This window comes from Aquarana catesbeiana, linkage group LG12, assembly GCF_042186555.1.
Source record: "Aquarana catesbeiana isolate 2022-GZ linkage group LG12, ASM4218655v1, whole genome shotgun sequence".
Lineage (NCBI taxonomy): Eukaryota > Metazoa > Chordata > Amphibia > Anura > Ranidae > Aquarana > Aquarana catesbeiana.
The window spans coordinates 167,351,083-167,364,486 of record NC_133335.1 but is presented as its reverse complement, the minus strand read 5'-3'; the positions used below and the strand labels follow the sequence as shown (position 1 = coordinate 167,364,486).

Sequence of the window (13,404 nt, the reverse complement as noted above, 5' to 3'; positions counted from 1 at the left end):
AATGCTGGCTCTACAGTGATTACACGAAGGAGGCAGGATTTATGATTTCTCCAATCACAAGCAGGGGGTGGGGATTGTGCCTCTCTAGACATTCCCGGCCTGGACAAGTACTGTCAGTGAGTAAAGAGGCGATGTGGTGGCCTTTTTTGGGGGCATCAGATCAGCCTTGGAGGTGGGTGGCAGTGTCAGTTTCATTCTGGGACACTGTATTGTCCTGGAATGAAGGTGCCCGGGGACAGACCTGCAAAATGCGGGACATGTGGTCACCCTGTGACAACCCTAACTGGGAAACACTATCTGAAAGGTAAATTGTGCATTTTATATACAATGCTATAAATCAAACCAAAATGAGGGACACATGAGGAGGAAAGAGGGACTTTGTGCCAATTCAGGGAGAGTCCCTAGAAATCAGGGACAGTTGGGAGCCATGCTGCTGCTGTGTGCAATGAGCCCTTTATTGGACAGAAACTGGAACAATTCTCACTGAAATAACAGCCAATCAGAGCTCGTGTATCTGCAAGTAATAGGTCACATGATCCCAGCCCGCACACAACAATCGCAGGACTAGCCCTCTCCGCCACGTGCTGCACAGAGCGGGCTTCCTCTTAGCGTGGGGGGCGTGTCTAAGGCGGGGCCGCGCACGCACAGCGCGCTTTATAAGCAGTGCTGCGTGCACGCCCCCGCCACACGAACCGCGCGGGTTCAGGCTCTTTGTGAAGAGGAGGCGGCACCGACGATACTACCGGTTACCGGCACAGGAGCGACCATGGCAGACGACAAACCAAAGGTACCGTTTGAGGGCCGGTGTAGAGGCAGAGCGGGAACAGTGGGGGGGGCACGGTTGGAGTGTAGGAGCGGGGACGGAGGCCTGAGTACGGGGAGGCCGGGCTCATGGAGTCCATGTGTTGGGAGGGATAGCGGGCTGTATATGTATGGAGGAGAGGACGAGTGATGGAGGAGTTCATGTACTCCGGGGACATTTATCATCACACATACAAGGGGAGCGGGATCTGCTGCCCGGATATACGCTGATTACAGAGCTCCCAAATGTCCCTGATTCGGAGGGACTGTCCCTCTTTCCCCCTCATTTGTCCCTCATTTTGGTCTGATCCATATACTTGAATATAAAATGCACTTTTTATCCTTCAAAAAGTGTTTCCCAGTGCTAAACCTTTCATCCAATTTCTAAATTGCTGCATTTGTACATTTTAAAAGCCAATATAAAGGAATAGTATTGGGGGAAAAAAGTCCTTGTGGATTGAATATATATATATATATATATATATATATATATATATATAATTATTTTTTTTTTTTCTAAAGGGGGTGTGTCCTATGCCTACATAGTTGTTTTTGTTAGGTGTCCCTCATTCACATCTCATAATGTTGGGAGGTATGTCTGATATCACAGACTCTACATGTGTATACAGGACTGGGACCCCAATCATTTGTCTGTGATCTGCTGCTGGGACCCCAATCATTTGTCTGTGATTGGCTGCTGCTGGGACCCCAATCATTTTTCTACCTGTGATTGGCCACTGCTGGATCCCTAATTACCTGTGATTGGCCACCTCTGGGAACCCAGCCCCCCCCCCCCCCAATTTTTTTTTTCCTGTGATAGGCTGCTGAGACCCCCATCGTTCGGCTGCATGTGATTGACTGCTACAAGGATCCTTTCCCTCGCTTCATGTACACTGCTGCTGGTAAATGGACGTTGAGCAGCAGTTGGGCTTTTTTTTTTTGTGGGGAAAATGGGCATTTTAAACGTGGGTCACTATCTGTCCAGTTAAATTGTTCAGAAGTTTTAAAAACGTCCCGTGTACATGAAGCCTTTGGCCCCTTTCACACTGTTGGACCGTTCAGGTCTGCCTGTCAGTTTTGTCAGCGGACCTGAACGGGCACTCCATGCTAGTCAATGGAACGACGGATGTCAGCGGAGACATGTCCGCTGACATCTGACCTGGTCGATCCATTAAAATCAGATGGATGGCCCTACGTTCAGATCTGTCCCAATCGGATGAAAACTGACATGCTGTCCGTTTTTCGTCCGATCTGTCCATAGCAACCAGCGGTGCTTGACAAGCCCCTCCCCCACTCAGTGATCAGAGAGGGACCTGTCATTCGCCCGCTCAACGGAGAGATCTCCCTCTGAGCTGGCGGACTCCATGGCAGCGGATCCGCCTCATGAGAATGAAGCCTTAGTGCACAGGACTGGTCTAACATCCACTATTTTCTGGACTGATACAATGTTCTATCACTACATAAAATAGTTTATCCAGAGCATTCTTTTCAAGTAGAATTGCGGTTTTCATGGAAGGCCTGGCCGAAATCATTTAAAGTAAAATTAAACCTGTATATTGAAGTGATGCTGTACTTTTTACTGTAGGAAGCAGAGCTTTCTTAGATGTGGTGGCTGCATTTGTTTTATTGTATTAGGATTTATTTCATTTTTATCTGGCCAGTAAGTCTCCTGTTTTTTCAAAGGAACAAGCTTTCTTCCACCTGTTAGTTTACAGGGATAAGATAAACCATTAACCACTTATGACGGCGGGACGTGCAGCTGTTATCCTGGGCTGCCGTCATATGACGGCGCAGCCTTCCAGGCAGCCCAGGAGTCTATAAATCTATCCCCTTATTTTGTAGACGCTATAACTTTTGCGCAAACCAATAAATATACGCTTATTGCGATATTTTTTACCAAAAATATGTGAAGAATGCGTATCGGCCTAAACTGAGAAAAAAATTTGTTTAAAAAAAATTTGGATACTTATATCAAAGTAAAAAATATTGTGGTTTTTTTTTTTTTTTTTTTTTTTTTCTTTCAAACTTGTCACTCTTGTTTTGTTTATAGCACAAGAAATAAAAAATGCAGGGGTGATTAAATACCACCAAAGGAAAGCTCTATTAGTGGGGAAAAAAAATGATAAAAATTTCATTTGGGTACAGTATAGTATGACCGCGCAATTGTTGTTCAAAGTGCGACAGCGCTGAAAGCTGAAAATGGTCCTGGGCAGGAAGGGGGTGAAAATGCCCTGTATGGAAGTGGTTAACTACCATCAGGGGTCCTTATCACAATGGTCAGTATTTATGTAAAACCTTTATCCCAAATGGAAAAAAAACTGCTGAGACCGATAAAGTATTAGCTGTAGTTTGGCTTCAGTTCTGTTAGTTTTTTTTTTTTTTTTTTTTTTAAGGAAAAGTTGTCCTTTAAAAAATGTGGTCCAGGGGCACCAGTGTGGTGTGTGTGTATATACTGTGTTCAGTTTAAATGCCAGGATCTGGTACGCTTTGTGCATTGATCACTCCTTCTTTTAAAACCTCCTGTCTGTAGTGTACCCCCCCCACCTCTGTGTAGCAACTGTCCTGAGCTCAGTTTGCGACATTTCACTAAAGGTACCAAAAGTGTGATGCATTGCCTTGTGCACACCAGAGGCTGCAGTATAGCATGGTTTGCTGGTGTGAATGAATCCAACAGATAATCTCACTGGGAAATCGTCTGCTTCCTGGAGTATTGTATTGCTGGTTCCCTGCTGTGGGCTGTAGTTCCACACCCCCCCCCCCCCCCATGACTGGCGTGGGGGGGGGGGGGGGGGGGGAGTGGAGGAGTATTTGTACTGGTATCGGTGTAACCCTACTTCCTGCTATAATACATATCCAAAAAAAATATAAATACATTTTATTTTAAAAACTCAAGCGATTGGTTTGCGCAAAAGTTATAGCGTCTACAAAATGGGGGAAAGATTTCGGGACTTTTATTGGTTTTACTGGTAAGCTGTGGAAAATTTTTTTTTTTTTTTTTTTTTTTTCAGGACTGCAACATTGCAGCTGACAAATCTGACCCAAAATAACACTTTTTGGGGACCAGTGACAACAATACAGTGCTATAAAAATGCACCGATCACAGTATAAATGGCGCTGGCAGGGAAGGGGTTAACACTAGGGGAGATCAAGGGATTAACTGTTCGCTGTGAGGGGTTTTGAACACTATGGGGGGGGGGCTGCCTGGGAGATGAGGGAGATTGCTGTTCTTGATCCACGTCGGTTTGCGCAGCCGAGCCACCTTGCCGCAGTATGTAGGTGGAAGGTGGTCGGCAAGTGGTTGTAAACCCTTACAGACCACTTTTACCTACAGGTAAGGCTTACCTGTAGGTGCAAAAAATATCTCCTCAACCTACATGGTTGAGGAGATATTTCCAAAAGACAGACACTGATGTCTACGGCGCACTGAGCGTGCCGTCTCTAACGGCAATCATGCCGTTAGTGGCGGCACCAGTGCGCATGCACGGGAGTGATGTCATCGCGGCTCCGGCCAATCAGCACCAGAGCTGTGATACCCGGAAAGAAGATGGACGCTTCGTAGGAGAAGGGACAGCGGTGACATCGCAGGCTCCCTTGTCAGGTAAGTGACACATAATGGGCTACTACGCAATGCATAGTAGCCCATTATGCTTTACCTTTGCAGGGAAACAAAGAGGAAGTAAACTCATTAAGTTTGTTTTACTGCAGAAGAGATCTTGCATGGCTTTTCTGTAATAAAGCTCCTGCCTGCTCACAATTTTTTGTTTAGAATTTATTTTTATATAATTTTTCTTCCTCTCACCAATGATTTTGTGGATCCTATAGTCTACAAATTGCAATTTCAGTATCTAGTAATGCCATCTGTCATACAAGAAAGTAAGTAGTTGGGGGGGGGGGGGGGGGACTTGGTAGTAACGACAGGTTGTTAAAACCAGGCCACTGAGACAGTCTCACTGTTATGACGTGGAACAAAGTCCTTTCTCTGCAACACCCCAAGAAAAGCAGGTGAAGTTGCAGAAAAGTTTAATTTTGAAATCTTTGTTATCACTAGCTAATGTTCATATTAAAGCAGACCTTGCACTATAAAATTATCTGCTGATGTTGTCTCCCCTACGGGATATGTCAGATTTGCATAATTTCAGAGCTGGGCTTTGAAGCAAGCCTGTGTTGATGGCCTCCTTCCCCAGCAGCACATGCTGCTCTTTCTCTAGCATGTATAATGTAGTACAGTTGCCTTCTATAATGTAGATATAGTTAAAAGTAAAACACAGGAGGTGAAATCCAGCTCTTGGCCTGCCTCTACTCATGTCCTGGGATTTGAGGTGTTTGGCTGCTAAGCAACCCAAGCCAGACGTCTAGGTGATATGGGCCTGCACAGTTGTTGGCCTGTATTCAAAAGCACTGTCTTTCCACGATGCTGGGGACACGGTATATTGAGCCTCATACAGATTATGAAAATATTGGACAGATGAACTGTCATGATTGGCACTCAAAGTTGTGTACCAACGATCAGATTATCGGACAATAGCTCTGAAAGCAGTATTTTTCACCCAAATTTTCTCATCGTATGTACTAGGCATTATATTTTGTCTTCAGTAACACGGCAGCTCTTTTAACATAAAACTATAAACTGAATGTCCGTGCACCCAACATTCCGCAGATGAATATATTGGCCTCTGCCACTGATGTTGCTCAGCAGGACCATTGACAATGGACAAGAAGGTAAGCAACTACTGACCTAAGATCTGCTTAACAATTTATAAGTGAACATTGTCCCTCCCACTGATTACCAGTGAAAGGTGATACCACTGGATGGAGAACCAATGAAAGGGGTTCATTTTTGTTTTTAACAGTAATGTTCAGAAAATGAATTATGATCTTAAATTTTTATTTATGTTGCAGGAAGGTGTTAAGACTGAGAACAATGATCACATCAACCTGAAAGTGGCTGGTCAAGATGGATCAGTGGTGCAATTTAAAATCAAGAGACATACACCGCTTAATAAACTTATGAAGGCTTATTGTGAACGTCAGGTAACAAAAAAAAAATTTTTTTTTCCCCCATTCCTTTGAAAAACTCGGACCTATCATTTTGAAAATTGCTCTGTAAACTAGAACTGTTTTAACAATGGAAAAACTCCTGTAATGGCATGACCAAGATTTTGTGGAAGTTGTTTTCTTTGAAAAAGAGATCCAATCTCTCTACACACAGTTCAGGACTTTTGTAACATTGTTTTAGCTTTTCAAGCGTGAGCCTAGGTTAACAGTTGTGCAATGCAGGAACCAGTGCGATTACAGCGCCAGTTCACACTGCCCTCTGTGAACTGCTGCCGGTGTCAATACACTGTTAATGACTGTGTTCGCACTAGTGTGAACCTGGGCTGAAGCTGTTCTGAAGACAAAGGGCTGGCCCTGTTCTTTAGGTCTAGGCTCTCATCGTGTGTGTGTGTGTGTGTGTGTGTGAGGTGTTTTTTTTTTTTTTTTTTTTTTCTCTCAAGCTTAAAAATGCATTAAATTCCATTTAAAGCGGAGTTCCACCCAAAAGTGGAACTTCCGCTCATTTGTGTGTCCCCCTCCCATACCTTGGGGGGGGGGGGGGGATAGGATACCTGTCTTTGAAACGCAAATACGTACGGTGTGACAAAGTATTGCAACGACTGCCATTTTATTCTCTAGGGTGTTAGGAAAAAAGATATTTGGGGGTTCTAAGTAATTTTCTAGCAAATGATTTTAACTTGGGTGGGGGGGGGGGGTCCTTAAGTAGTTAATGAAGAATTCTAGGTATGGGTATTTTTTACATAGTGGCATTAGTCCAGTTTGGAGAAATGTTGCTTTACATATAGCATACCGCTGGAAATCGCTGTAGTAGACACCACTACTCCAGTGATCTCCATTAGCTTTCCTGTCTTGGCAGCTGCTTTGTGAACACAGAAGGCAAGGGACCTGGAAGCAGTGGTGGTCATTGGTGTTAGCCATGCCTACTACAGTGATTTCCAACTCTTATAGGGGTTCCACAGGTCTGGTGTATATACCTGGTTACATTGATCCAAGTTGGAGCAAAGTAGGGTTGGCAACCCATGCATTAGTGTTTTCGTTCAACCAGCAAGTTGAATGAAACAAGCTGACCTGATGCCCCTCATCTACACATTTGAAGTGGAAGGGGTAATTGTCACACAGATCTATTGTATTATGACAGCAGGGAGACTTCTCCCACCTTCAGATTATACTGATCAGCACTGCAGTCTATACCCTGCAACGCTGATCAAGTGGGCAAATTCCAACAAGGCGGTTGTAGAAAAGTCTGATCAGTGGATCATTTCTGTACAAGCACAGTGCCCATACATAGATCAAAATTTCAGTCCCTGCTGGACTGGCCAAATTGCAAGCCATGTATGGCCAGTTTAAAGGCCAAGTTCACCTTTACATAAATATTAAATGCACATATTATTGCAGGTAGAACAATGTGAATTTATTAAACAGAAGCCTGGAATGCTTTGCACCCATGATTAGCAGATCGCTGGTGCTATGTTGGGCTCCTGCACATGCTACCTACAGCTCTTTTGCCCTGTACCTCTGTATAGGCAGCTGTTGCAGAGCTGTAGGCAGTGTGGGTGAACTATGGGTGTGCTGATCGGTGCACCTGCAGTTCCAGTCAAAAGTACGTCTGCCGTGGTGGATGACGTTACATGTAATTCATTCACAGGAAACAAAGAATGGTGCAGTGCTGTGGACAGTCCTGAAAAAGCTGCGCAAAGTTTAAAAAGTGACATTGGGGGTGCATGGAGAGTAACCCCAGTCTGCTGTCAAGCGATTGGGGGGGGGAGAGGTGCAGAAGCTGGAACATGTTCACCCTAAGACCCCTTTCACACCGAGGGTGTTTTGCAGGTGCCATAGCATTAAAAATAGCGCCTGCAAGCTGCCCTCAAACAGCTGCAGCATTGTCTCCAGTGTGAAAGCCTGAGGGCTTTCACACCGGAGCGCTGCACTGGCAGAACGTCAGGAAAAGTCCTGTCAGCCGCTTCTTTGGAGCGGTGTGTTTACCACTGCTCCCCATTGAAATCAATGGGGCAGCGCTGGGATACCGCCAGCAAAACTCCACTATTGCAGGCGGTTTAAACCCTTTCTCGGCTGCTAGCGGGGGGCAAAAGTGCCCCCGCTAGTGGCTGAAATGCGCTGCTAATCCGATGGTAAAACGCTGCTAAAAATAGTGGCGTTTTACCACCAACGCTATGGGCGGCTCGGTGAGAAAGGGCTCTAAGGCCTCATGCACACTGGACGTTAAAATGTTATAAAAACGTCAGTAGCTCTGCAGTGAGTTTCAACTTTTTGCATTAGCGTTTTTCCGCATTAGTTTTTTTAATTTATTTATTTTTCTTCATTGGATCAAAAATGTTAAATGCTGGTGAATTAAATTTTTGAGCATTTATCAGCGTTGGAGCATTTTTACAACTGAAAAAAAGTAAGGAATCGGAAAGTGAAGACGCAACGCTTCACTTCCTGATTCCCTCACAGAGAATGGTGGTGGCAGCTACTGAGGGACGGTTTGGATTCGGGGACAGGTGAGTGTCCTTATTTTAAAAGTCAGCAGCTGCAGTATTTGTAGCTGCTGACGTAAAAAAAAAAAAAATTTGCGGGACTCCCTCTTTAATGAATGCAGAAAGTCTACGGCCAAAAACAGCTGTTGTAAAAATGTCAAACATCCAGTGTACATTAGGCCTTAAAAGGGGTGTTCTAAAGGTTAAAATGATCCTTTCACTATTTGAAAATATCCATACCTGTAATTCAATAGATCCAAAATAGTTACCGTACCTTTTTGGTAACTAACTAACTTTTTTTTTTTTTTTTTTTTTTTTTTTGCAAAATCATTCTGTACAGTGACAAGAAACCCTATGTAAACCCCTTGGCATTAGCTGGTTTTATGCAATTGCTGTAAAATGTCATCTGATCCTCATCCAAGTCACAATAGACCAACACAATGTGTTTAAGTGGATAATGCAAATGATTCAAATGTCTTATATTCAACACACCCACTAAACATTCAGTACTGGCAGAAAAAGCAGGTGAACCCTTGTTTTTATAGCTGGTCGAACATCCTTTGGCAGCGCTTTTGGTATCTCTAGATCAGATTTGCAGAAAGTTTAGAAGGAATTTTTGCTCATTCCTCTTTACAGAACAGCTTCATCTCCAGCACATTTTATAGAATGTCTGGTGTGAACGATCTTTTGAGGTAATTTCACATCCTTGCAATGGGTTTAAGGTCTGGGCTCTGACTTGGCTGCTCCAAGAGGTGCATTTTCTTTTCCTGAAGCCAGTCTGTAGTTAATTCCAGGGGTTCGAATACTTTGTCATGCCACTGTGTAAGCTTAGTTTGTACTTAAGTCATCTGCTGCTTAATGAATCATAATGTTTAAACACACTACAGTCCATTTAACACGTTTTCCTGTGGATGTAGTGCACATCTGCATTTTATGGAAAGGACCAGGGGTTTTTAATTTTTTTTTTTTTTTATTATAGACTTCAATGGTTAAAGATTTGTATTGAAAAAGGCAAAATCAACCTGCATGTTATAAATACAATTATAAACCACTTGTAAAGAAAAATATCATATGATCAAATATAAGCATAAATATATAGAGAACTGTTGTGATACAAATATGTAACATACATGGAGAGACACAGTGAGGTACTGACCATAGTATTGCTTGGGGGGCATGTGTCTGGTATTGCATCCATTAAAATAATGGATGTAGCACCAGACACATGCCCCGCAAGCATGTGTCTTATGCTTTCCTGGATATAGTGTCAAGTAAACAATGTAGCAATAATTTATTGCATTAGTTTGTAGTTTAATCCATGGTATGCATTTTATATTCTAGGGTTTGTCAATGAGGCAAATTAGATTCCGGTTTGATGGTCAGCCAATTAATGAGACGGACACACCAGCACAGGTATATATGGCATATGTGTCTTCAGATATTTAGGTAATTGTGTGGAATAATGATTGAAGTCATACTAAACGCTTGCTTTGTTAATTTTAACAAGTGTTATTTACCTGCTGTGTAGTAGTTTTGCACAGAGCAGTCCAGATCCTCCTCAGGCAGGTCCCTCTTCTGTGCTCTTGGCCTTCTCCTGTTAAGTGCCCCTACAGCAAGCTGCCTATGGGGGGAGCCGAGCTGCAGGTTCGGTGTCCATTCAGACACTGAGCTGCGGCCCTCCACCTTTCTCTTCTCATTGGCTCACTGACTTTGACAGCAGTGGGAGCCAATGATGCCACGCTGCTGTCTTGGCCAATGAAGAGGGGAGTCCCAGACAGCAGAGTCTCTCATCCAACATAGCTGGATCCAGATGTACTTCAGGTAAGTATTAGGGGGCGGGCCTGCTGTACACTGGGGTTTTTTTTTTTTTTTTTTTTTGATGCATTTAAGATAAAAAATAAAAAAAAAAAATTCTGCCTTTACAAACACTTTAAGAAATCCTGTTTTTTGCAGTATGTAGGCTGTCACTTCAGACCTCAATCAGAAAATGCTTTAATCTGATTGGTTCCATAATGTATATGAAGCTCTGAACTGCAACAAGCATGCAGCCAGTGAAGTACTGAAATTATAAAATCACCATTACAGCCAGGCAGCTGGCATTTTTTGACCTAGTGGGACTCTAACGAGCCCACGAGTGCCCCTGGGGTAATGTGACTTTCTGTGGGGGCACCTGATGGGGAGGAGCTTGCAGTGCCAGTGGGAGACCCCAGAAGAGGATCGGGGCTGCTCTGTGCAAAAGTTTTGCACAGAGCAGGCAAGTATAGGTATATATTTATTTATTTTTTTTTTTAATAAAAATAACCTGAAAGTTTACAACCACTTTGAGGCCTGGTAAGCTGTAAAAGTCAAGGCCACTGAATGCAGGATTTACACAGTGCTATATATGCATAAAATGGCCCGCCCTGGCGTCTTTAGGAGAACGGAAGGATTGACGATCATGTGACTGGCTGTCAGGTCACATCAGAAGCCTGTCCCAGATGATTTCTCAGACCAAGAGCCCTTTTCAGGCAGCTCAGTCTTTGTGCTGGGCTCAAGCTCCCAGCACATAAATATTGCCCACCCAGCAATGCATATATGCGGTGTGTGTGTGTGAGCAGTAATAGCCCAGCTTTCTGCTGCTGCACATATGGGTTACTGGGGGTGTAAAGGGGTTCAATGACACCTACTTCAAGATATTTCAATAGGTTACTTGACTGTAGCCTTGGTGGTTAATGGTGTGACACCTAGAGCATTTACAAAGAGCAGGCATCTTGATGACCAGACCATAAATGGCTGTGAAACATGTGAACAGGTGAAAATCTAGTTTTTAATCAAAGAAAGGTGTAAGTTGGCATTTCGGTTCATTTGCTTAAACGACATTAATGGAAATACTCCAATTTGTGTTTTATTTTCAAGTTACGCATGGAGGAAGGCATATTTGAGCATTGCATTAATATATATGGATGTTCTTTCAAAGAAGCACGTACATGGTTTTTAACTTTACCCAAAATGAACATAATCATACTCTGCTTTGTGCAACATGTACTTGAAAGTGTCAATTCCTGTCTTAAATGGCTATTTTATATGCTAGTTTTTCATTGTTCTGACTGAACACTTCTTATTTTTGTAGTTGGAGATGGAGGATGAAGATACAATTGATGTGTTCCAGCAGCAGACAGGAGGAAACTTCTAGAACAAGCTATAAATACCCAGCTGCTTCCCACTGCCTCCACTTGAACATGTTCATCTCCATCCCTCTTCCCGTACTGTACATACATTAGGGTGGATGTGTATTATTTTAGGGAATGTTTTCCTACTGCCCCCTCCCTGTTTTGTTACCCCCACTTTAAAGAAAACAACATGCAAGAATCTGAACACTTAGGCCTATGTTATAATTAAGCAGACTTGGTAGATCTAAACTTTCTCACCTAGTTTCATTAGGGTGGTTATTTGAGCTCCCTGAGATCTGATAAGTTGTTGCCTCAACTAACTACATGGGCTAATGCTGATAACACACTCTGTCCTTCAGCTCCTTAGTATCCATAAAACATATCACACACAGTCCTTTTTTACTACAGGGCTCTGTTATGTGATACTGCTGTGAATACTAAGGAGATGGCTTGTATATTCAGCTACAGGTCATGCAGCGGCTCAGAGTTCAGGCAACCTCTGATTCAAAGGGGTCCATTAATCCAAAGCAATGGTAAGCCTGCTCATCTGTGATAAGTTTGAACATTCATATTCTTGCATAGGCTTGTGTGACTGGTTTTGTCCCTTAAGTAGGGTTTATCGTATGGCTTTTGTGAACTAGCCCCAGTTCATCAGGTCTGATTATTTTGCAGGTTCAGTTGGTTTGCGACTTTATATTCCCTTTTCAAAGAATCATTCCGTAGCAATATGGTGAACCTAACCTTTTGGGATAGAGGTACAGGATGAGGAGTTCTGAGATTTTGCTTGGACAAAGCAGATATAGTTCAGTATAAAAATTCACTCTTCCTCTGACCCTAACTTGATGGTGTTCTTCCTTTTAAAGATTTGCCCCCTTTTGGACCAAGTTAACTTGAGATGGTGGGTGTGTTGCACTGCTCAACTTTTTTTTTTTAAATGCTTTCAGCTCATTCCTGTAAGTTATTTTGCTTTATCCTTTTACAAAGCCATCCAGGGGTATTGAATAATGTGAGACAGATACTGGGGGGGGGTAACTTCTCCATTACAATTTTTCACAGGCACTCTTATTCCAGGTTTATCATATTTAAGGGAGCAAGCCCACCTCTCAGTTGAACTTATTTTTTATTGTGAAGCTGAAATGATTTTATAACTTTTTGTATGTAGCTGTTACATGTAGCTGGGTGAAGAATTAGAAAGATGTAAAAAGATTTAAAAAGTTTAGGTAGATTTTTCTCTTCTGACATCTTGTTGTTTAAATCTTGTTTAAAATAAATTACTTTACTACTTTGTTGGTGAACAGAAATATGAATGTTCTTAGAAACTCAGCAGTGCTAAAGGATTACTAAACCCAAGAATAAAAATATAACGTATTGCATCTTTTCCTTACCTGATGATAAAGAACATTTTCAGCAGATACAAAAATGCAGGGTCCTTCTCCTGTAAGTGACACAAAGCACAGCCAAGCTTGTTGGTCTGTAATTTACTATTATCAGTCCCCAGATAATGGTGATGAACAAGGGCAGATGTGTTGGGGTCCAGTCTTGGTTGTAATCGTGGCTCAGCCATCCGACCAACTTCTGAAGTTAGGACTTCCTACTTCAACTTCTAGCAAGCCAAACAGCTTGCAAAGATCTTATTTGGGATGCTCATTTTAAAGACTGCTGTACAACTCTGCTGAAGAGTTGGGACAAACCAAATATACATTTTTTACTTTTCTGTGCAAAATGTCACTTGATGTATGATTTTTTTTTTTTTTTTTTTCTTCATATTGGTGGCATATTATTGAAGGATGCAACTGAGATATTTTAAGAAATAAACAGGGCAGCCAACACCTTGGAGTGAACTTCATATGTTACATGGACTTTTGACTGGATATAGTAAGTATAGCACAGCGGCCTGTCTGCATTTGGAAGACAAGAGACTG

The 13,404-nt window shown here is 42.7% G+C and overlaps 1 protein-coding gene across 1 annotated transcript; it reads left to right on the top strand.

Moving 5' to 3' along the window:
- Positions 1-630: 630 nt before the first annotated feature.
- On the top strand, positions 631-12,767 carry SUMO2 (small ubiquitin like modifier 2). The gene is made up of 4 exons (XM_073606187.1): positions 631-787; positions 5,701-5,832; positions 9,675-9,746; positions 11,443-12,767. The coding sequence occupies exons 1-4, from the start codon at positions 767-769 to the stop codon at positions 11,503-11,505; spliced, it is 288 nt and encodes a 95-aa protein (XP_073462288.1). The 5' UTR covers positions 631-766; the 3' UTR covers positions 11,506-12,767.
- Positions 12,768-13,404: the final 637 nt, after the last annotated feature.

Excerpts from the sequence above, each read along its gene's own strand:
- SUMO2 (XM_073606187.1), top strand. The coding sequence starts at position 767 with ATGGCAGACGACAAACCAAAG. Across the intron at positions 788-5,700 it reads TGGCAGACGACAAACCAAAG|GAAGGTGTTAAGACTGAGAA; the intron begins GTACCGTTTGAG and ends TTTATGTTGCAG. Across the intron at positions 5,833-9,674 it reads AGGCTTATTGTGAACGTCAG|GGTTTGTCAATGAGGCAAAT; the intron begins GTAACAAAAAAA and ends TTTATATTCTAG.